This window comes from Astatotilapia calliptera, chromosome 16 (assembly GCF_964374335.1).
Source record: "Astatotilapia calliptera chromosome 16, fAstCal68.1, whole genome shotgun sequence".
NCBI classification, from domain to species: Eukaryota; Metazoa; Chordata; class Actinopteri; order Cichliformes; family Cichlidae; genus Astatotilapia; species Astatotilapia calliptera.
This window is the reverse complement of record NC_137437.1, coordinates 30899217-30923731: the sequence shown is the minus strand read 5'-3', so window position 1 is coordinate 30923731 and position 24515 is coordinate 30899217. Positions and strand designations below refer to the sequence as shown.

At 40.7% G+C, this 24515-nt stretch overlaps 1 protein-coding gene across 6 annotated transcripts in view; it reads right to left on the bottom strand.

The window, feature by feature from the left end:
• LOC113007765 (nck-associated protein 5-like) overlaps nt 1-24515 on the bottom strand; it is a 111460-nt gene that overhangs the window by 19974 nt on the left and 66971 nt on the right. For 4 of the 6 annotated variants that reach the window (XM_080290485.1, XM_026144675.2, XM_026144672.2 and 1 more), the window contains exons 8-11: nt 11571-11750; nt 8612-11457; nt 6977-7091; nt 5067-5142 (exon numbers count right to left, since the gene is read on the bottom strand). In XM_080290485.1, the coding sequence (XP_080146611.1) occupies nt 5067-5142; nt 6977-7091; nt 8612-11457; nt 11571-11750 (3217 nt within the window). Of the gene's footprint in view, nt 1-3871; nt 4925-5066; nt 5143-6976; nt 7092-8611; nt 11458-11570; nt 11751-24515 lie in introns of those variants that run through there. The other 2 variants (XM_026144676.2, XM_026144677.2) reach the window with 2 other exon arrangements.

The window sequence follows — 24515 nt, the reverse complement described above, 5'->3', positions numbered from 1 at the left end:
TAAAGGAGTTTGTACCCTAACCTGCTGCACATTCTTTCCAGCTTGATCTCTCTGCCTAGCCAATCAACACCTTCCTTAGCATCCAGCCTTACATACAAAGCCTTTTCCTTTGCCATCACTCACTTCTGTATGCCCAGCCTCCCAATACTCTGAAATCACAAATATAAACCTTTTTTTTTCTAAACTTTTCTCTAATTGTTGAGTGGGAATGGAAGTGGCCTCAAACATGAGCTCACTTCCACGTTCGTTATAACAACGTAGCCAAACATCCCATGACATCATTTGTATCCGACACAAATGTTGTGGATGCCAAGGTGATGTTATACCTGCCTCTCGGTGTGTGACTTTTCACGAGACTCTGTACAGCTATTTTCCTCGTTGCCGAGTGTCAAAAAGGGCGGTTTTGATTTTCGTGAAGGAGAAAGTCTTATGACTCATCAGGTGATGCCACAGGTTAGCCAATTTGTGGCATGCAGTCTGTTGACATCACATTTTTGGATTTGCTTGGATCTTTGTGCCAGGTACTATGACCTAATCGAAAACCTAATGGACTTAATGGAGTTGTGCCGAGCTGACCCAAGTCAGGACTAAAAGGGCTAATAGAGAGTCAAACAGGGCATGAAACAGGGTCTCTTGGCTGATAAACCTGCACCTTTTTACATGACCAGCCTTGCATCTTTGGTTTATAAAATGAGATTATTATTGGTGCTATTGTTATTAGGCAATAATGATTACCTGCAGAACGAGCAGCACACTCGTTATGATATAGTTTAGTAAGTTATATAGGGAGATATTATGTAAGGAGCAAATACGGCACTCCATGAATGCTGCAAATCTATGGCAAAGATGATGGATGCCCCGCTCCTGCCGCAGAGATCCTGACAACAACCAAACGAATCATATCATAGTGGATCGAACAATTCAAAGTTTCGCCGCATGCTGTTCAGATATTAGCTGTGCATATGACTATCCATATCGGGTCAGTGGCACGTTTCACTAGTTTGGTTATATGAACACTTTGGTTGGTGATAAACACATGGACTATATAAAAGAAGGACGTAGCCACCGTGATGTTGCCCGTTATGAATACTTGAGCTTGGTGATTTGAAGGTGGATGTGACTATGAAGCTGCATGCTTCGCGAGCGCACCCTGACAAATAAATACCAGTCCATTTCCATCATGCAAACAACTTTAAAACTTTTAAGACATGTAATTTTACAGGCGTGTGATGCCCCAGCTGCAGCAGCCTGTCCTGCATTATGCATTCCCTTGTTTGTCCCTTTGTTTTGCCTTGCAGGCTCCTGGTAATCAGTGCAGCTGGGAGCACCTGGCTGGTCTCTGTAGCACATTTATGAGCTGGCTGTCACAATATTTCCTCTCCATTCACCGTGCACCTTTTATTTGAGGTTTTATACAAAACTCCACCCTACAGTTAACATTCAAGCACTCCTGACGACTTACACACCTAATAAAATTGTAGTTTTTGCCTCTTTTTAGTTAACAAATTTGCATTAAACTGTGTCTCTGCCATTGCTTTTCATGGCTCATGAGTTGGACCATGACAAGGGGGTAATAAAAACATGTTTTTATCTCAGCTGGATTTTAAAATAAGACTTCAGTTTGATGAGGAGTGGCTAAGATAAACTCTAGTGGCTTCAATGCACAGCCAGAAAGTTTCTCAGTAAAGTATGAGACTGAAAATGAGAATTTAATTGTGGTATTTTTGTTTTGTGCCTCTTCGCTTTAATGCATCAAGTTGAAAGCTGCTCTGTCGAGTCTGCATCAGGCCCAGCATTTTGGAGTCTGGGTGGTATAATTCACCTCACAGCTGAAGGCAAACTTAATTCACTCAGTAGTAGTTTGGCTGATCGTGCTTAGCTGGTGCAGCGCTGAAATTTTAACGAGGTGATTAACCCCCGAGGGCAAGCGTTCGTCCGTATCAAACATGCTTGATATTTGCAGTGCCTCGCCGATGGTGTCACTCTGGCCAATGAAATTTCAGTACGGTCTGTCACTGGTCCTCCACTGGAGTGATGTGGAAAGTTTAATAAGCCGCTATTTCTAATTTAGTGAGTGACCACAAGGCAGAAAGAGCCAAATAAAGTTTTACTCATTGTCTGTTATCTCTTTCCCACTCGCCTGCTTTTAAATAAATTGACACCTTTAGTTTCACCTCGTTAGTAAGCATCAGGCTTAAATGCTTTTTAAACTTGCTTTGTGAGAGATTTCATCTACACCGAATTATTACTGAGCAGCAATCCAAGCCTAGCACAGAACATGAGTGTTTTTGGTATGTTCTTGATTCTCTGGTATTAAATCACACAGGTAAAAAAACCCACTCCAGCCTAATGTGTCTGTGCATTTGTTTTCAAAAGGGTAATTAGAACAGATCCAGTGGGACAGTCAGTCCAGAACTTTAAGGACCAAATTGGTCAAAATGCAGAATTTTTCAATTTTTAACCAGCAGATAACAGGAAAAAGGGACGAGAGAGATTAGTTTGATTTGCCCATATGAACCCATGTTTGCAGCTGTGGCCTTGCTTCATAAAAAAATAACAGATTATAAAAATGTAATTGCAGTTCAAGAAGCAAACTAAACGTCTACGCCTACACCGAAACATCCAGATCTGTTGGGATCTTCTGTATGTGGAATTTGCATGTTTTTCTTGTGCCTAAATGAGTTTCCTTCAGATACTACCAGTTCCTCCCACTGTCCAAAGGCATGCATGTTAGGTGAACTGCAAAATGGATGTACTGCAGATCTTTCTTGTTTTCTCACATGCCAGTTACCAGAGTTTGCCTGAGTATGCTCCTAAAGGTATAGACTGACCAAGTCACCAGGATCCATCTGTACACTGTATACAGATGCATGAAATCCACTGCTGTCCCATCCAGCAGCTGCTGAGATATTCCAGTTTGAATCAAAGACTGAAACATCCACTACAGGGAGCGTTCTCCCACACATGTGCCCAAATTTGAACATTATTAAACTAAGATTGAAATTTCAGTCCCATGCAGCCCTCTGCATGAGAAAATTACATCTGCACCCCATCTTATTATGGCAAGCATACCAACTTTCAGCTATCAGTTGGAGGGAGATTGTTGGACTAAATGGTGGGGCGAGCGTGTGTGTGTGTGTGTGTGTTGGAACATTAAACAGTGCAGAGGTGTATTTCAGAGGGGGAAAAAAGTCCCACGGGACAATAATAACCTTAATAATTAGTTTTCAGCTCAAACTTGCCGTCTATGCTGCTCACAAATGCACAATGTAAAAACAAAATCCTAAAAAAACAGTAATATTCCAGCAGCTGGGGCACCAAAATAATACCAGAAAATAACAGAAAATAACTTTCCCATGAAAATACGGTTATTTTCAGTAATGAAAATACACTTTGTTGCCCTAATTTTACATGGGATTTTGCCTTTTTCAGGTGCTTTTAAACATTAAATTAGGAACAATTTAATGTGATTAAACAATGAAATTACCTATAAACTGAATGGATGAATAATAATACTTAAATGTATAGAAACATACAGCTAACAGTTGGTTTAAATAATAATGGATTGCATTCATATGGCGCTTTATGAGAACCTCAAAGCGCTTTACAATTCCACTTTATAATTCCCCTCTGGCCATCACCACTAGGTGGTAGGTGAAGTGTCTTGCCCAAGGACACAACGACCGAGAGTGTCCGAGCCGGGGCTCGAAGCGGCAACCTTCTGATTACAAGGCGAACTGCCAACTCTTGAGCCACGATTGCCCTACTAAATATGCATATGTACAAACAGATACATTTAAAAAACAAAGAAATTATGTTTTATTACATTTACAGTGATTTTACGTTAATTTACATTTGAAATGTGAAATCACAGTCTCTTTATGTAAATTTAATGATATTCTAGAAGAACAGTACAAAACTGTAAAATACACAGTAAAATACTTTTATATTACAATTTTTTTTTACAGTGTGTGTTTTTACTTCATATGTAATCAAACTGTATTTAACTCACTCACTGACTCAAATGAACAGGCTTCTTACTCCCATGTTCTTTTACTTCCTAACAAATTCTATATGATCTTAATGGTGTGTATTATTATGCTAATGTTGCATTATTTTGGCAATATTTTATCCAGTCATCCCAATAAAGACCACTGAATTCAGTTCAATTTAAATACTTACAGAGTTACACTAAGCAGACATGCATGTGCACAATACCTGTAAAGCTGCAAGGTGTAAGTCTCATTAATAATCTCTAACAGGCAGGTGTTAAATTAAAGGATAGATATGGACATAGGTGGGGAAAATCTCCAATCTTTGTGGTGTTGAGATGTAAAAACAAAAACTAAATGTGAAGACTAAAATAAAAGGTTCAAGCTAATCTTTTTTTCATAAAGAGCTGGTTTTGAAGCTTCTCCTTTTATCTGGAGACTTTTTGGGCAGTGTGAGAATGAAAGCAAAAGTGTGTGTCAGCCATGCGTTATGGTCGTCATATGGCTTCACACCTCTGCAGGGCAGTGAGCTGTCTTTGGTTGCAGCAGCAGTTTGGTCCACAGAATCAAAACAGCTGAAGCAGATTCATCATGGATCCACCACTCACAGTAAAACTGGCCATGAGTAAGCTCGAGTGAATACGTTTATCCTGATTTGATGAGCCTGGGCATGCAGATTTTTAGTGCATGAGTCCGTGAAGATGAGTGGTCAAGCCTACCGTTAAAGAGCAAAGTCTGCATGGTGTAAAGCCACGGTGGAATGATTTGCTCCGATTTAAAAAAAAAAAACATGAACAGAGATATGGTGGCGGCAAAAGCACAAACTGACAAAATTTAGCATTTTGCATGTTTGCTTGACTGCTCATGGCATATTTATCATGTTCATGACTTACACATGTGTGTCAAATTTGGTCTTCACTTCTGTCTGCAAACTGTAAAACGGTAAGCACAGATGAAACCTTAATGCTATCATTGTTTGAAAGACACATTAACATTGCTACATTGGTACCGAGTCAGAGGCTTCTAAAACTATTTAAGGAGACTGTGACAGAACAGAGGAGAGAAAAGTCTGACCTATTACTGCATCCTGGTTCGGGCTCTTCACCGTGGATCCATTTTCACCGTCAGATCTTCTGTTCATCATCTGCATCTTTGTATTTTTGAAGAAAAATAAAAACAAAGATATTAAAACTTTATACATTTGTACATTAAGCAATTTTTCATTGCATGTTTCTTTTAGAAAACACTGCATACGTTTCCACTGAAATCACTGAGCTCACACCATGTTAGACGAACCAACTCAATGAGTGAAACTAAAGACATGTAATCTTCTCCTTCTAATAGAACATGGTCTCTGACTCTGGATGGCATTACTTTGGTCTGCAGCAGCATGATGAGTAACCTTGGTGTCATTTTTGATCAGGATGCATCCTTCAGCTTGTGCATTTAACAAATAGGTTGCTTTCTTTTATCTGCATAGTGCTGTCAAAATCAGAAGCGTCCTGTCTCAGAGTGAAGCTGAAAAGCTAATCCATGCATCTGCTACTTATAGCCTGGACTCGTTATCTGAAAGCTCCCTAAAAACAGTCAGTTGATCCAAAATAAAAGTAAGAAACTTAATTCAAGCTCAGCATGTGGCTAAAACAAGCCCTTACACAGGGCACTTGTGACAAGAAAGTACAGTACACATGTTTTACCTGCCTCTTATTTCTTAAAAAATATTTTTCTTGTAATTTTTTTAATTGGTCTTCAGCAATCGTTCTTCAGGCTTTCCAAAGAAGAGCTTTAAATGTCGTTCAAGAAGCCTGGAGAACTATTCCTGAAGACTACTTAATGAAATGACAAAAAATCTGCCTGAGAGAGTTCAGACTGTGATGAAGAATAACGGTGGTCAGACCAAATATTGATTTATTTATTTTTTATTAGTATAAGTTTCAGTTTCTAAAGTGTTTCCCTGTCGGTTTCTCCTTCATGTTTCTTCTTTATGTGTTTAGGTTTCATTTTTTGATGGACCATCCTGCATTTGGGTCCTTCCCAGAAAGTTTGGAGGAATGGTTTGTGGATTTGAACTGAAGTCTAGCTCATTTATTAAAACAGCTGACAATCAAGTACTGAACAAAATCTGGCTTTTGGTCAGCGCATACTGATGTCGTATTTTAACTGACTGGGCACTCCTATAGCATTATTTTTTTATTCTGCAAGGCTGACCTATAGATTTCCTCAGATGCCTAGAGACTGCAGCCAAATGCGCTCTGCTGTCATTGTCACTGCAGTCGCACTAAAAAAGAAAGAAAATGGTTGGAAAACCTTACTGCACATGTTGTAAAGGGGTGTATTTTCAAAATCCTACTCAAACAGCTATTGTTAGTAAAATAAAAATTTAGAAGCAGTGTTTGGGTTAAGATCTTGTATTGTATTTAACCAAAGCTATTACAGTCTCCAAGTCCTCACAGAAAATGACTTGCTCCTTAATCAGACTAATGCTACCACTATACCTCCACCCTCCTCGTGCTGACTTTTTTTGGTTTTTACACTTTTTTATAAAGCAAAGAAGGATTCCAACAAAATGATGTTGAACAACATCTTCTCACCCCATGACATAAAACCTGAAGTTTTGTCTCTGGGTTCTCATCAACACTGGTTGCTCAAAGCAAATGTTCCTGTATAGAAAAACCCACAATCAGGAGGGAGCTGTGTGCCTTTGTGTCACATTGTGACCTGAAGGGATTCTGACCCAGCATCAGTATGTGAGTGTGCTTCCAGAGGCAGGAAGCGTTTTGGTGGCTGTGAATCTTTTCTGTTTTCTGTTTAGTGCCTCAGCGGCAACCGAAGCAACAGCTGAATGTTGTATCAGTATTTCAGAATTCACCTCTCATCCATTTCTTCATTTTTTCCCGGACATTAAAGGTACAGTTCTTGCTGCTGTGATGCATCTCATGCTAATAAAATCACTGCCTGCTTGGATTAGTTAAGGATTAATTTACCTTCGGGTCCCCGATGATGTCAGCATGTCCTTGTATCTCACTCAGGGACATACCCGGGCAGGGCATTGAGATGCATGCCCGCACTGCATCGTGAGACTCTCTTCTCCCCACAGAGCTGAAAGAAAACAGTCTGTCAACACGCCACCACACACTGAAATCTTGTGATATTGACTCTCGATGCCCGGGGTGAGTCGGCTGATAAATGACCCCGCTATCTATTGAAACCTGGCTGTGAGCCTCTGTATGAACAGGTCTCAGGGCTAAGGAGGCTCATAAATGTGTCTGACCATTTGATAAAAAATGACCCGTGTCATCTGAATCAGGAAAGCTATGAATCAATTGTATATATGAAACTGTGAGAGGCAGTGAAGATCTCAAAAGTACAGTAATTAGTTTATTAAGCAGAGAAGAGTCAAAACGGGGTCTCTGCACCAATTTAAAGATCAAAATGAATGCTTTTGTGTATATGGTTGAATTTAAGTGAAAAAATGTGACAATGGTTTTTCGTATACTTCTTTTAATACTAATGTACTACTATACAAAATAAAGCAAAATACACCTATTTTGATTCACTTTGTATATTATTCAGCATCCTTATTGATGTAAACCTCAACAACAACAACAGACATATTTCTAACGTCCAGCTCAGGCAGTTTTAATGAAAATTGTGGCAGCTTGTTGTTTATGATTGGAAAGCAACTTCATTCGTTTTGATTTGGTGTCCTTAATTTGCAAAGCTTGAATTGATTAATATCTTTTCAGCAAGGTTGGTCATCAACTCCCTGCTGCACATGTGTGGCAGCTCATTGTTTTATTGAGTGTCAGATCTTTACTGTGGACAGCTGAAATGAAACATCTGTTATATACACACTGCAACTTAACAAAACACCAGCAAGGAAAACTACAGTGTTCTGTTTGCTGGTGTTTTTGCTTTTGTTAAGCTGGAGAGTGTTTGACCCCTCAGGGCCATCGTAGTGATAACAATTCATTCAGCTGGTGAGTCTGTACGGAGAGCTGCACACTCCTCCTTAATTTTGTGTGTGTGTGTGTGTTACTCCAGCACATGAGTTAAAATTGTATTTAGAATGTGCAGACATAGAGAGTCTGGTAATTTAGTAACATTAGAATTTCAGAATAATTGTACTCCAGTTATTAATAATAAAGTGTGAGGGCAACACAAATTAAGGGGGAAAAAACAATACTGAGAGATATTTTTAAGAAGACTTTTTGTAGATGGATGCTAAAACATGATCTTAGCCATATCTTATTAAACTACTATAGGAACAAAAATATTTCAGCCTGAAAGAGAAAGGCAGGGCTTTTTCTTCATTATGACAAGATAAGCCATTCCTGTTATATTTCTTTGAAGTCTGCCTAAAGGGCAAAGTCTCTGTGGACTAGTCTGTGCAATCACAAACACCAAAGCAGGTATATGGCTGTCGACATGAAGCCTCACATTCTCTATCACTGATCACTGCTTGTTAACAAAAAATGCTTATCAATTGAGGTGGGAAAATGCATGTTACCTACAGCAGATTTATTGGAAAGCTAAGATAATTTCCATTTTTATGATTTTGTGACATGTGGGAAACCTGAAAAACATGACCTTTATCACTGATTTACCAGCTTTCTTACCAGTCTTTTCCATCACTTTTTCTTCTGTCTCTCTTCTTGTCAGACTTTGTCTGCTTTCCGCCCAGAAGCGATGAGATCTTTTGCTCCCTCTTGTCGTCTTTTCCTTTTGGTGGATCAACCTTTTTGCTGGGAGCAGGAAGCTTACTCTTACGAAAGCCGAACCAACTTGCTAAGCTTGATCCAGATTTTTGCTTCACCTCACTGGTTCGCTCTTGTTCCTGAGACTTGTGCAAGTTCTCCTCTATGCCGAGCATCACTTTCTCTTCAATTGTAGTTATGGTGCTTTGTCTCTCAGGCTCTTCAGAAACTGGCTCCCCGAAGGCGCTCGAAAACTGTTGCTCTATCTGAAGTCGCCTAGCCTGCTCACGCTGGAGTTTGAGACTTTGGAGTCTTTCACTGGAGGACCCCAGATGTAAAGGAACTGCTAGTCCCTCTTCAATCAAAAAGTTGTTTAAGAGGGATCGATTCATTGGACAGTGGTAGCTACTGGAGCAGCTCATACTTCCTGGGAGGACATCACCAAGAGAGTTCAAGGAGCTCCCTGAGTGTGTTTTGATCTGTGTGCGGACCTTTCCAGATCTGTTGAAGCTTGGTCTGTCCATATAGCGTGCACCAAAGCTCTGACTACGAGCTTTGGCCCCATTCATGCCCAGCACTGGTTTAAGAGGAGGTCTAGTAGAAACAGATACAGACCGTTTGAACAGCCAGCCTTCCTCGTCAAATCCCCAGTCTAGCATTACACCACTGTCTGACACAACAGGTTGGACAGAAGGCTCAGAATCTAGCGAGTTGCAACGGGTCTCAATCTTTCTGCGGGTGTTATCATGAGAGCTGGATTCATGTATTGTCTGGGGGTCACACGTGAAAGTCTGAAAGGTCTGGATGCTTTTTCCAGAAGGGTTCGTATCGTCCTTGTTTTGCCTTCCGAAAATGAGGAAGGTATTTGCTTCTTGTCCAGCGATTGCCTCGTGAGATTTGGCATTTACAGGAAGAGTCCTTTTTACGGCTCTTGAAGAGGAAGTCTGTGGATGGTAGTATGCATTAGAATATGCTGGTGGTAAGACTTCCGAGAGTTTTGGCTCACTGACACTCTGTTGGGATCTTTGCAAGACGCTCTGATTTGGCAATACAGAGGGAACGCCATTTTCAATATAGCTGATGGTAGCTCTGTCTGTAGATAACCGGACAGATTCTGAAGCTGATTGTGATTCTTGAACTACAACAGGAGGTATCATAGATGAATGGGTGTGGTACATTTTACCTTCAGCACCCATTTGTGGGGCTGCATGTTGACCATCTAGTATTGCACTGGATTGTTGAGGTTGTACGACTGAAGAAACCTGATGCATATGCAACTTGGTTGGGCCAGTCATTGAACTTTGAGCCTGCCCTGGAGATGTTTGATCTTTGGGAAAGCTGTCACTACTAGGTCTGAGAAGAAGAGAAGTAGTTCGACCTGGGGGTCGCGGCGGGGATAGGGATCTGAGTTCTGAGTCACAGTCATGGTCCTGACGTCGTTGTTTTCGTGGAGAGCATGGTAAGTTGTCATAGATACCATCTTCTGAAGAGTCATTGCTTGACTGAAGTCTGGCTATTTGTGATTTTGTGGGACTCTTTAAGCCATCACTGACCCCTGTAGACTTAAATATCTTTGAATGTTTCACGGGAGAAACAAGAGGTGAGCACTTTTGCATCTTCTCAAGAGACTTGGAACTTGATGATGCTGAATTATCCTCATCTTTCTCAGTTTTAGATAATGTGCTCTTGGTTGAACCATGGGCTTTATTTAAATTTGTCCTTTTGCTAGGGGCACTGCTCCCTGTAGGGTTAGGGCTGGGCTGTCCTTTGGGCCTTTGACCCTTGATAAGCTTTTGATGTAGAGGAGAATGTGTGTGCTTTTGTTGCTCTGGTCCTCCATCTGCACTCTTGCTCCGCAAAATAAAAGCCTTTCTTGCTGAGTCACAGAGTTGAGGTTTTGGTTTCCTCTGAGGAGATTCTGAGGCGGAATAGTCCTGGTGGTCACCGCCGGCTTGACTTATTGGGTCTCTGCGATGAGGAACTTCCATTGAGGAGCTGCGCTGCCTGGCTTCATTCATGCAGCACAGAGCTCTTGGTACAGTATGTTGAACTGATGAGCCAACATCACCTGTTCCCACTTCCACTTGTTTGGAGGACGCTCTTCCCTGTTGTCCTTTGACATAATCAAGCCTGGATTTACGGTCAGTGGATCTTTCCTGGTTATTGTTTCTGTCACTCAACTTTACGCCTTTATGTTTTTCTAGTGAATCTATCTTCATTTCCTCCAGATGTGTAAGGCTATCAGTTGGGCTCACACCAGGTTTAACTGTGGGGCCCTCCAGAAATAAGAAGTTGTCTGTGACAGGTGAAGGAAACAGACCAGAGTTCCCTGAAAGTTTCACAGGATCTACTTCAAATTCCTGAGTGACCTCCAACTTGTCCAAGCTTAGAAGTTCTTTTGCTGGCAGGTCACTGGATTCGCTGTTTGGTACTTTAGGCAATTCGTCATCCGCATCATCAGAGTCTACAATGGAAATCCTTGTTTCTGCTTTGAAAGGTTTACTTGTAGGGGCTACTTGCTTGGCTGTAGTCCCTCGCTGGGCAAACTTGACACCAAGTGAGTATATACCCTCGTTTGAGGTCATACAGTCTTTGCAGTGTGGTACAGATGGAAGGGAGGAAGTCCCCTTGGAGTTGGACATTTGAAGACGTTTCAGGCCTTTCAAAATGTGACCTTCCTTCCATCCCAGGTCTGTGTGCTCCAGAGCAGCGGAGTGATTGCTGGATACTGAACCAGTACTCATCCTTTTGTCTCGGCTTGAGGCACACTATGTATTAAAAGAGATATTTGCAATTACTGAAATAGCATTCATAATTAGCTTTTGCAAATTACTTTTTTTCAAACAAAAAAGAAGATGGATGGAAGGTGAATGATACCAACCTGCTTTGAGTAGCCACGTCCCTCTGCCCAAGTGTGGGAGCCACTGGAATATTCACTGCAAGCGCTGGAGAGTGAAAGCTCACTGCCACTGCCGCTGCCACTGCTGCGTGGGCACGTTAGACTCAGCAGGCTGGGCCACCTTCCTGCAGGAATTCCTGCTTTTCCATTCCTTTGGACCTCCTGAAAAAGAAGATATCTTGCAGTTAATTTAAAGGTAGTATTTTTCTAGTGGGTGTGCTAGAATATTTTCTGATGTGTGCTGCTATTTTGTACTTTTCTTTACCTATCATTTCACCATTGTAAATAAGAATGTGCTCATAATGACTTAAAGTTCATTGAAATAAAGTTCACACTGGCACACTTCAACATTGTGTGGTGCAAACTGGTATTACACAAACGTGCAGCTTGGTCGTACTTTTTCAACACAAAGCATACTAGATGTATGGCTTTATATGTCCCTATGGCTTTATATGTCCCTATGGCATATAAAGCCATAGGGATGGTTTCTTCAAATTCCGCTGATAGGTTGATTTTAAAGGTTTAAAGCACAGCGATTTACAATAAGCACCTTAAAAACACAATAAAGAGACAACTGCTCCGGTGAAAAATTCATCGTACATGTGGGGTATGGCTGAGTGGTGAAAGCACAAATGGAGGGCCTTTACTGCACCTCATTTACAGGACAGATCAGTTTGGCCAAATCTGAAGAAAAAAGTCAAACTAAGAAAAGTACTCCAATTGTTAAAAGTATACACACTGTCTTTGTTGGGTGTCTGGTAGTACAGGCACTGTTGCTTCCTCACCACCATTACCTGATACAAAAGACTGTCAACAAAAGCTGCAACGCCCACCAGTATAGACAGTAGTTACTCCCAATTCAGTTTTTCAAAAGAGACTTATAATAAGTCAACAACGGAAAACATATACTGTCATAATAAAATAATTGCAAACATCATAAAATTAACCCACAAATATCACCCATATCCCCCCTTTTTTCATACCACAGCTGGCACATTGCCCGGGGAACCTGAAAAAAGTCTAAAAGGGACCTGGAATGGTTTGCCAGTTCCTGGGTTCAGCACTGGGGTGATCCCTCATGCACTATATGGACAAAACATTGAATCCTATATGAAGCATGAATCCTGTAGGGTTGTTGTTCCGGGGCGGACCTGTCAAACATCTTTGAGAAGAGCGAAAATTCCCACAGACACACTCCAAAAACTTGTAGACAGCTTTTCTAAAAGAGTGGAGCTGTTATATCTCCAAAGGGGTATATAACGTGTACGTGGCTTCCTTCTTTTGTCCATACTCTTTAACATTCAGCTGCTTCTCCAGTGAGCCTCCTGTCCTGTCTTGCTTTATTGTGAGGTTCTAGCACTCTGACTGGAACTGGTTCATTTGGGCTCAGAGAGCTCAGAGAGCCCAAATGACAGACAAAGACATCGATTGTAAAATGCATCCAAGATCAGAGAGTTGGAGTCCAATCGTGGTATGGAAGACTAGCTGGTGAGGCAGCTGGTCAGTTATTCATATATTCAATTCATTTGCAGCTAAAATTTTTGCAGTGGGGCTCCTGATGTTAACCTCCTAACAACTATCAGTTCACCTGTGATCCATCTACAGTTATAGGTTTGGGTTGAGATAACAGTCATGGAATTTTTCCTGTTTAAAAGCTTACCTTTTGGATGTTTTAAAGGAAAACTGTAACGGGAATGACAGATCCAACCACATACTGCACTTTAACACCCTTTATTAATTCCAGGTTGTCGTATTTACAACTCACGGCTGTAGCTTTTCACCTGCGATCCACTATACTACAACAACAACACTCCTTAGGTCCCGGCACGTTTAATAGGGGAGGCATGATGAGCTAATTGACAAACCATGCCTCGCCACACTGTAATGTGGAAATGAAAGTGTAAGCATTCATTTGAAAGGTAAGATCTTCTAAAAACTGTCAGTGTGATTAAACTTAAACTCAACCCCGAACCCAACCCTCAGCAGGTCGCCAACTGCTGGGTGTTATAAGCTCATCCTCTGATTCACACTGGTGAACACAGTACGTGTTCATCCACCTAATTCGTGACATTATGTGTTTCTTGGACGGCCCTTCGCTCTCCATTTGTCTCCGTCACAGTCCTTAAAAGAATCAATATGCTGGATACACCGCTGTCTCTTTCCATCCAAAGGCTAATTGAAGAATGGGATGACATTTTCTACTCCTGCGGTCAGATGGCTCCTGTTTAAAAACGCTGAGTGTTTTCATCTTTCTCTAGTCTCACAGGTGCACCATGATCTCTGTGAGAGCTGCTGAATGAGACATTTTAAAACAATGCCTCTATTCTGACACAAAGGGAGGCTATTAACTGTGCCAAGAGCCTCTTGGTGTCTCTGCTGTTCATTTATATTTCAGCTGCATAAAGACTAATGACTGTTAGATGAAGATGATGCCCCTGTGAGGGCTAAAAAGCTAGAAAATGAACCAAAATCAACATTCACATTATTCCACTGACTCATATCACTCTTGATATGAGTCCTTTGGTGATATTTCTGAAAGCAAGTTTTGTGCCTGTGCCAGATGTGCCTGCGTGATGAATGTTTGTCGCAAGGACAAAAATGCAATTTTGTAGAAAGAAAATTTCACAGAGCATTTTCCCTAAAAAGTCTCCAGCTAATGCAAAATGCTTGTATTAAAGGTTAAGAGAGATAGACATGGTTTGAAGGAAAGTTTTGAAAGCTTTAATAGAAACTGAATATTTTATCACGCAATTTATTTTGGAGTAAAATCCCCAGTTTCTTGTAATAACGGGCAACTTTTGAATGATTGGTTTACTGATACTGTCACGGTCCTGGGTCTTCTGACTCAGCGTTTTTAGTTCTTTGTGATGTTTGTATTATCGTACTTGTGTGAGTTATTCTATGGTTTCTAGTTTCGATCCCTTGCCCTTCATGTTTCTCTGTGTCCCCTCTGTGTCTGCATGTTTGAGTTCCCCTCTGTGTCTTTCAGTTCTTAGAGTCCTCTGCCTTATGGTTTATGTCTCTGTGTTTCTTAGTTGCTGTCTCCACTGTGTCAAGTTCGCGTCTCTGTGATCCTTCCTGTTTTACTTTGAAGGTCCGTGTCTTATGTGAATGTGTCCTGCTTTGCTTGTCTCGTCAGTCCTGATTTCTCCCAGGCAGTGTTGGGGAGTAACGGAATACATGTACCGCCGTTACGTATTTAAAATACAAAATATGAGTAACTGTATTCCGTTACAGTTACCGTTTAAAAATGTGGTATTCAGAATACAGTTACTTTGTTGAAATAAATGGATTACACTGCGGTACTTTCCTGTTTCATATAGTCGAGGGTCAGGACTGTTTGGGTTTTGTTTGACAGCTACGTTCTGTTGTTCCAGGCGGCAGCGTTACGGTTGCCATGGTTACATGGCGACGCTCTCTCTCTCTCTCTCTGCGACTGAGTGTTTCCTGGGTGAGAGAGCGCCTTTTCGTTGTTGTTGTTGTTATGCTAAGCTAACAGGCAGAATGCTGCAAGCATAGCTCTAAAGAATGTGGCATCATGGGCAGTGTAGTCCGTGTTGCAGGGAGAATGGACTGCCATACACGTTATGTGTCTGTGAGCGCGAGGAGGGAGAAAAAGGGGAGTGGAAAGGTACGAGTTGTCATCGAGCAAAAACGGGAGCTGGAAGCATGTAAATATAATAATAACCACTTCAGCCAAGAAGAGAGCCCGACGAGCCCAGTTGTAAGTAAGCTATTAAGACTCGACTGTACACTGTGTTCGTGTTTTCCTCCGAAAACAATAAGTTCCGTTGGAGCAGCCTTTCAACGCCTCTCTCTGTCTCTCGCAAGAAAAGTTGACCCAGACAACAAAGTAAAGCTATTTTTCGGCTACGAGCCGACAGGGACCCCGCCGTATTAGTCAGAGGTCCCTTTACTACAGTTCGGAGTTGCGCGGACCTTCAGTAATAGTAATAAATCACAGCAATAGTACATTCACGTTGTTGTAAAAAGCATGATAATATATTAAGTAATCCAAAGTATTCAGAATACGTTACTGTCATTGAGTAACGTAACGGAATACGTTACAGAATACATTTTGGGGCATGTATTCTGTATTCTGTAATGGAATACATTTTAAAAGTAACCTTCCCAACACTGCTCCCAGGTGTTCCCTCCTTCTGTGTCTCATTCCCCTCGTTACTCCCCAGTGTATTTAAACCCTGTGTTTCTCTGAGTCAGTGTCGTGTCGTCCCTCATGCTGTGTGGATCTCCCTGTGTCTCTCTGTGAGTTCTTAGTTTGTTGTTTCCCAGTTTAGTTTAGTTTGTCCTACCAGCAAATAAAGCTGTGGTTTTTGAGTTCATCCCCTGAGTCTGTGAGTCTTGCATTTTGGGTCCGACTCCTGCCTGCCGCACAGCGATTCATGACAGATTCAGAGTGTAGTGTTTTCCATATTTAAAGATACTGATGGATGTCCAGTCTGTCCTCTTTCCTGCGGAATCAGTTAATTACGTTTGTCAAACTGCTGCAGCTTTCTGCATCTGGTTTGTGTCTGCTGTGTTTTGCACTTTTTTGATGTTATTTTTACTTGCTGTTAGATTCGGGTATGACAAGGTTAGGTTCAAGAAAACAAATTTTGCAAGAACTGGCCGGATTAAAGCCTCACTGAAATGCGTCCGCCACTTTGCAGAATTAAGCGTATTTTTGGCCTGCCTGGAAAGCGTCCCCCTTCATAATATTAATAATAATGTATACGTTATTGATCCCGTGGGGAAATTCCTGTCTGCATTTACAACATTCACTCACCTACTGAGCTATCCCTGCCCTTCATAACAACTCTGAGGAAGCAGTACATCTACAGTACACACACACACACACAGCCCCGTTCAGCTATCTTAGTGAGGACCTTCATTGACATAATGGTTTCCCTAGCCCCTTACCCTAACCCTAACCATTAAAAATGAACGCCTAACCCTTACCCTAATACCTAACCATAACCTAATTGTAACCCTGACACTAAAACCACATTTTAAGCCTCAAAAAGGCCTTCAAACTTGTGAGGACCAATTGTGTGTCCTCACAAATGACAGTTGGTTCTCACAAGGATAGTAGAATGCAGATTTCGGTCCTCACAAAGATAACTCACACACACACACACACACACACACACACACACACACACACACACACACACACACACACACACACACACACACACCTTTTCAGTGAACAATATGAACCAGATCTCCATTCAACCTCATGAGGTGGGCTTTGTAGGTCTTTAAAAAGGGGCTGTCTAACAAGACTTGTGTATCCCGTTTTTATGTCCTATCCGATTGTTCAGTCTGACGTCACTAGCCGTGTCTGGGTCTAAACTCTGCTGCAGGTCCATATATCAAACGATCACTGTGGCATTACTGAGAGTTGAAAAACTGTCTAAAGTCTTTCATCTTTAATAAAATGATCAGCGTTCTGCTCTACCAGGTGTAACAATTGAGTTTAACATCCAGGCATCCATGAAAACGGAATTTATGACATTTAACGGAGTTAGAAGTTAGCAGGGAGTTAGCTCACTAGCTTCTATCTAAATACAATATAGCATGTCCTGACTGCGGGGTTTTGGAAACAAATTAAAACGTACAGCTCTGCTATCACTTCCAGCATAAATGAAGACAGAAAACTAAACAGCAGTGACGTTTGTAGGGTTACTGAAGTTGGGCTAGCTGGTATATAATGATGTGCCACGTGACCGCTAGCGACACAGCTATGTTAGCATAATATAAACAAGCTAACTTTTTTTCCACTCGATAAAACTTAACGTGAGTGTTCTCAGTGGTCAGAAACAAATGTAATCGCATGGCAGGATGCTGTAAAAGGACCAAACTTCAGCCAGGAGAACAACTGAGATAATCCATCCACAATACGAGGTTAGTCATTCATATACTGCTGCATGGGCTGGGCTGTAGTTACATCCTAAGGTTTTAAAAACTGAGCTTAAATAAATGATTAGTGGTAATAAAAGCCGAGGGAGGTCAACAGTGATCACTGACTGTTTTAGGAACTTTTTGAGACCAAATAGAAGAAAATACATAACATTAAACATGTTAACAACACAAAAGCCATATTAAACGCAGACTACTTTAGGCCCGGAAGTAGGATTCGTCGCGTCATCACTGAACAACCGGATAAGTGCTCTCTTTAGTTAAAACATCCTGTGTTTTCTTGTTTTTCTTCGCGTCTATTCTAGTTTCTTGACTGTCCGAGTTACCTTCCATGTGTCTGCCCTTTTTTCCTGTTTTTGGACTTCACCTCTCGTCCGTGCTGTATGACCTTGCCCTGGATTAAAGGTCTGAACTTTGAACTTTTAGTCTTCCTAATGCATTCTGAATTTTGATCCTCTTCTTCTGAGTCATTACTACCGAAGACTGACATTATCTTCAGTCACATTCTTTCGATCACTACCCAGAGCATCAGGGCCCCCTGAGCTAAGGTGGTCAGGCTTCACCACAGGCACAGCCTCCTGTAGGCCCACCACCCATAGGAGGAACCATGGGTTTTCGATTTAGTGTGCATTGAATGGCAGTCAGGGGCGGAGGAGGTCTTGATGGCCCAATTCCCGGTTGCCAAGACTAGATGTCAAACATTATAGAATTATGCATTCTTTGCTTTGGCTCGCCACAAAGTTCATGAGTTATAAATGTATTATGACAGTTAAGCAGGTTAAAATATGGACTCTGGGTACCAGAGTTACCCAAAGGTTTTTTTGCCTTTCACTGTAAATAAACTACGTAGATAAGATGATATCATCTACTATGGAAGACCCCAGTTTGACTTAAATTTCATGGCTGGCGGGTTATCTTATTTGTGAAGGATCTTGTGTGGAAGTCTGTTACGTAGCCCGGCTGGCACTCGAATCGCTGGCATACTGCAGATGCCGTTTTCAGTCAGAAGGCCCAAAGGTTCAAGTGCTGTGACCCTATTTAAAACGGCATCGATCGTTTGGAGAGCCGCCGAGGCCAGCTTCCTCTCGAAGTCATTAGTGTCATCTGTTAGCAATAATTAATGTGAATAGGAAATAATTGCATGGGGGAGCTGGGGACCAATGTGATTTGGTCTTTTCATTGATATTCACCTATTATTTGATTATCCGAGCTATAGCCTTTACTTTGAGAACAGTGTGGGAGAAAGCCACATTTGGCCGCGTGCGGATTAATCTGGAAACTAATTACAGTCAGTATGTCGAGGGGTATCTGAGATTTGACACAAGTGATGCAGTTTAACAAAACCCTCAATCAGAGCGGCGCTCGGCTTCAAGTCAAGGGCAAACTCGAGGGCTGTGGAAATGGGTTTTCCACTTCATGTTTTCAGATGGTTTTCCCACTCTGGAAAAAAAATCTGACAAAGAAGAAGGCAACTTCCTTTTGACCACGACAGAACCGACGCTGCAAACAAATACTTGCCATGTTAAAAAGTTCATAAAAGAGGACAGAACTTCAGAAGTTCTCTGGATATGTCTTTATAGAGTCTCAGAAAATCCATTATTTTAGTTTTGTTTTCTTGAAGCACATTTTCTTATAAATAATTTTTCTAAACGATTGATGGTGAAAAAACTGAGCTGTTAACATTTGGAGTTTTTGTCCTAATGACTGAAACAACTTATCCAATGTGTTTAATAAATACACTAGACCACCATCAGTGTATGGGTTATGCCACAGCTGCCCTCAATTAACAGTATTGTAATCACCAAAACCATTAATGTTTCTGTAACGGTTAATCCACCAGTATGTGAACGCTTTTTAATCCTAATGATATTTTTAATGCCAAAATATAATTATTGTTGTTATGCATGAATTTTCAAATTTAATGTTTTCCCCCCAAAAAAGCAGATTATTATTTTTTTTATTAAGAAATTACAGTAATTAGCTTGAATTCCTGAACAGAAAAATTTGCCTTAGTGATTGAAAGCTATGCTTTATTTAATTCTGACTGAGAAGTCCAGTGTGCCGCCTCAAATTTGGGTATAAAATTGTGATTTCGGTTTATTATTTGCTCCATAAATAATAATATAAGCTTTCGTTTTAAATAACTTTTTGATAGAAAAGTAAATTATTTGTATTTCCTTGTTTTTACGACAGGCGGTCTAATAAAGATGTTAAGCACTGTTGATGTAAAAATTAAAGAATTCTTGAAAGTCATAAAAAGTTGATATAAAATAAAGGAAATAAAGTCCTGAGGCTCTGTGAGGTACACTTTTGTAGACTGTAGGGACAGAAATAGACGTTGCCCTGATTCATAAAACTGCTCTGTTGGCAGTCTGCAAGTTACCTTCATCACAGCAGCACATCAAAAACACCAAATGCATCAAACGTGTTTAGAAAATTTTCTAAATAAAAAGATTTTCACCAAAGTTTTAAGAGGAAAGCATTTGTGTAAAAGCTAAAAGGAAAAGTGAGGCGATAACTAAATAAGCTACATGTATGTAAATGAAAGAGCTGAAATCACTTCGGTTTTGTGTAACTGCTGAACCGCGCTCTTGTCTTGCTGCAGGAGATCAGACTTTCTACAGCGTTCATTTAGATGAAACATGATTCTTCTTTTCTTCTTAGGGAGCGCTCATGCAGGAAGTGACACGCTCTGCGCTCGCCGCAGGGTTCGGATCGCTGTTCCTGCGAGCAAGCGCTTGCATGTTTTCTCTACTTCTTTCTCAGCTTTAATAGATCTGTAGAGCCACTGGGAGGAATAAACAACAAATCCAAGTTGTTTCCACACACAGTGCTGGCCTACAAGAATCTGCCTGACTGTTACAGCACACCTGATGTCTCTCCTCAGATGAAAACATGGTTCCAAGGAGATGTTCTTCCATCCCATCACATCCATACTGTCAGTTTGACTGGTGATAGCTTCACAGGTGAGAGACTAAAGTGAAACTCTAGCACAAACTCAAACAGCTAAACATTAACCAACCAACCCTGAACCTTAATTTGAGAGGTGTGAAAACCAAATGAAAAGCTAAATCTCCACATTAAGCAACATTAAAATAAACTAGTACATGAGCTCTTAATCCTTTATTCTTATAAATAAAAAAAAAAATAATACATGGTCTAAATATCTGTGCATATAAGAAATACTTTTGTGTTTACACTCTTAACTTGTCACACTGGTGAGATCCAGGAGCTCAGTAGCAGGTAACTGAGCCCCGTTTGCTCTTTTGGTCCATTTTCTTCTGACGAGACATTCAAGAAGTGGTGAATATGTCAGAATCTTTGGTGAAACTGCAGGTGAAGAGTTTAAAAAGAATAAGGTTTGAAAAGTTCTGGTTAATGTTATCATTTCACCCTTCTGTTTACTCAGTCACCATCTACAAACTGTCACTGTAGGTCTCTGTTAACTCGTACACAAAACACTCCTTACAGGGTGAAGAAATGAGGAAGTTGGAATGTCGAGGTTTTGCCTCTCAGCATCAGTGATGTTAAGGGTTCAACATAGTCTCAGTGAAGGTTGATTGGTCAGCCGCTGGCACCTCGGTGTCTGCATCAGTCAGTTATGAGTGAGGGGTTGCATCAACCAGGTCACAGATGTCCCCTCTGATCACATTTCAAACCTTCAATAAGAGTTCTTTATCACTATGAAACACATTTGGCACAGCTATGCTGAATTTCACGCCCACTCAGGTTGATGATGGTGTTTCCACCTGACACTGCGAAGGATGTTTCTTTGCATCAAAACTTGTTGCTCTACATTCTTGTCCAAAAAAGGTCACTTCAGGCTTAAAAAAAAAACCCAGGATGCTAATGCTGAGGCTTCAAACCAGTGAGTACATCATGCTAGCTGTAGCCATCTTTGAAGTACAGTTTATAGTTACAGTGTATATAAATCAACAATAACAAGAAGGAAGCGGTGCTCCTGCTCTGGAATGACAGTCAGTCATGACAACCCCACACTGGTTTCACATCCACAGGTAATACCTTCCAGTTACTTAGTCTTTGAAGCCAGGGCTTCAAAAAGCAGAGTGACATCACATTTATGTAACAGTGGTGATGTCCACCTTTTATTTACAGTCTGTGGATTTCTCATACAGGAACGACGTAGAGAATGTGATCAATTTTTAAAATAAAAGACCCCATGCATACGATAGCTGCTGCTTCGGAAACACTTCCTGTGTGATTTGAAGCTGCCAGACATGCAGTGGATGTATTTAAACCTAAACAGTTGTTCCAACAGCTCAGCTGAATCGGAGACAACCTGAAAGTGAAAGTGTTCGTCTGCAGGTAAACTCAGCTCAGATTTCTGGTAAACTTTGCTGCAGGGCAACAGCGGCCACTCTCTCTCTCTGCAGAAGAGAAACCTGCAGCGCGCCCATTACACTCACTCCACACATTTAAGTGGACTCATCCTGCAGATTTAGATTAATATAAAATATGAATCTACTAATAAATTATGAAGTATTATTTTTATAAATTAAGGTACTTAGTCAAATCTATTTACTTTCCTCAGACCCTGTTCCCTCATATGGGGACACTACATTAAGTGCTTTATAAAATCATATATAAATAAAATAATAATAGTGGGTGTACATAGGAGTGATTTTTTTTCTTGTGGAGCAGTAAAACTCTGATCTACTGGCCTGGGGAGGAGGGCTGTGTGGGAAAATGTTGGACACTGAATAGCCTTCACTGCGTGGTGCAGTGAAAATAACCATCAGAATAACTATGAGTGGTAGCAATGTAATATAAGCCTGCATTATGAACACTGGATTAATACTAAAGAGTGGTGGTGCTTCTCCCATTGAACAGGCTGTTGTTTTTTTTCTAACTTTAAAGTGCAGTCCTAAATACACTCTGCAGGACTGGAAACCATCTACATGGGGGGTATTTTAAAGTTATAATCACTGTGTAAAGACAGGGCTCACAGACTTGTGTGGGAGGCCTCTTGTGTGACTTGTGTGCATGAATAAATCATCGAATCGCTGCTTCCATCCAGCCTCTCAGTCAGAATAATACAGTGTGTTCAGTGTCAGCTGGTTGGTCTGCAGCTTATGGAGGATTCTCCACAGAGCATATTCTATTACACCAATGCTTTTATCCCAGGCACCTCACAGCACTGCCACTCCGTGCACTTTCATGTTAGGTTTACTAATGGAAATCCTTAAGATCTCGGTGCAGCAGATCATACATGAACACCAATGATCACATCAAACAAGAAAGGATCAGCCTGGGAGACGCAGCTTACAAACTCATCATGTAGCTAATTACTGCTCTGACTTTAAAGAGCTAGTCAGCTTTCTTTGTTAATGTAAATGAATGCCACTACTTTTTAAAAATTCTTCTTCTGTCTTTCAGTCTGAAACTTTTAGATCTGAAGGTCTAAATCTTTAAAAAGGTTCTTAAAAGGTTTCTTTTTTAAAACGAAAGCTCAGTTCTTGTTTAAAACAGCAGGATATTGAAGTTTTCAACTGTTTAAAGAACTAAATATTGGATTTGGCCTGGAGACTACTTTCAGCTGGGCGTTTAATACATAATTGGTGTAAAATTATTCAAAAAGAAACTACACGTGAGGCGAAAAACAATGAAGCCAATAGGGCTTTGGAGTTGACGTCACGCTGCAATGCATTGTGGGAGCGCAGCACCATTTTAGCAGGCCACGAATCAAAACAAACACTATGTGTTGGAAGGAAGATTGCTACGAATCAAACTTAAAAGCAGCTCAAAAGAAAAGGATGTTATAGAGACAGATTGCGTCTGGATGCAAAGAGACTTTACTTGCAAAAAATAGCGTGCTTTGGAAATGTTGACCCGTATGAAATACGGCAGTGGAGTAGAAACCCTGAAGACCAACCGCTATTGATTTAGCCTGATATATTCTCGTACCTTGTCTGTGGAGTCAGCACATACACGGCGAAACAATTTCGCAATTATAAATGTTTGGAGGCACACATCCAATTCACCAAGGATGGATACAAGATTTAGCTATTTTTAAGCCTCCACATTGTGAATTTGCCGTCATTCAAACAAAGGTAAGTCAGCTTGAGTACCGTAGGTAAAATGCGTTTGATTTTCCCCCGAACATTCAGATTAGTGCTAGCATAAATTCAATCATGAGGGGGAAATTACAGTGAGAACATATGGAGGCTCTGTTAGATGGATAACATAGTGAGTTCAGTGCACTGATGTGACATTGTCCTGAAGGATTAAGTCATTCTCTATGGTTAAAGAAATTGCACTAATTAATTCATATTTATTATAAATAATCCTAATTATACACCTTGCTTCCTTGTTTATGTCCCGTGTAACTCAAAATACATTCTATTTTAGTTTTAAACATTGGTTAATGCCCTGCAGAATCTCCTTTTCATATTAAGTGATTCATAATTGTCACTTAAAGTCGAACTTTATGCTTTCTCCCTGTTGAAAGTGATTACATCCTTGCCTTACATACTTTAGGTTCATTTTTTGCGGGCGGGTTTCTGAAAAAGAAAAAGAGGCAGATTTAGAATATAACATGCAGCGTTCTATAGATGGATACATAAAAAGATTAAAAATTACATGTATGTGCTAAATTTCTATACACTTTATTTGTTACATTTATGATAAATGGATTTGAAAGTAGATAAAACACATTTGTGTCGGCCTTGGGTCATTAGAGTTTTTGTCTTTAAATTAACTTTGTCTGTGTGGTTTTCAGGTACTGCACTCTCAAAGACTGAATGAACCAGCATTGCAGCCATGGGTCATTGTGAGCATCTCAGGGAAGGTTGAAGACGTCCACTGCACCTACTGTATATGGCCAGAAACTGCAGTTCTTCTAATGACCACTTGAGGGTCCAGTAGGGAATCAGTCCACATAGAGTCCCATGTTAAAATATTCAACTTTACAGCAGAAACAAGCATGTTTACAGCCTCGGGCATCTTTGCAGTAACAAAAATCTGACATAAAAGAATAATAAATGT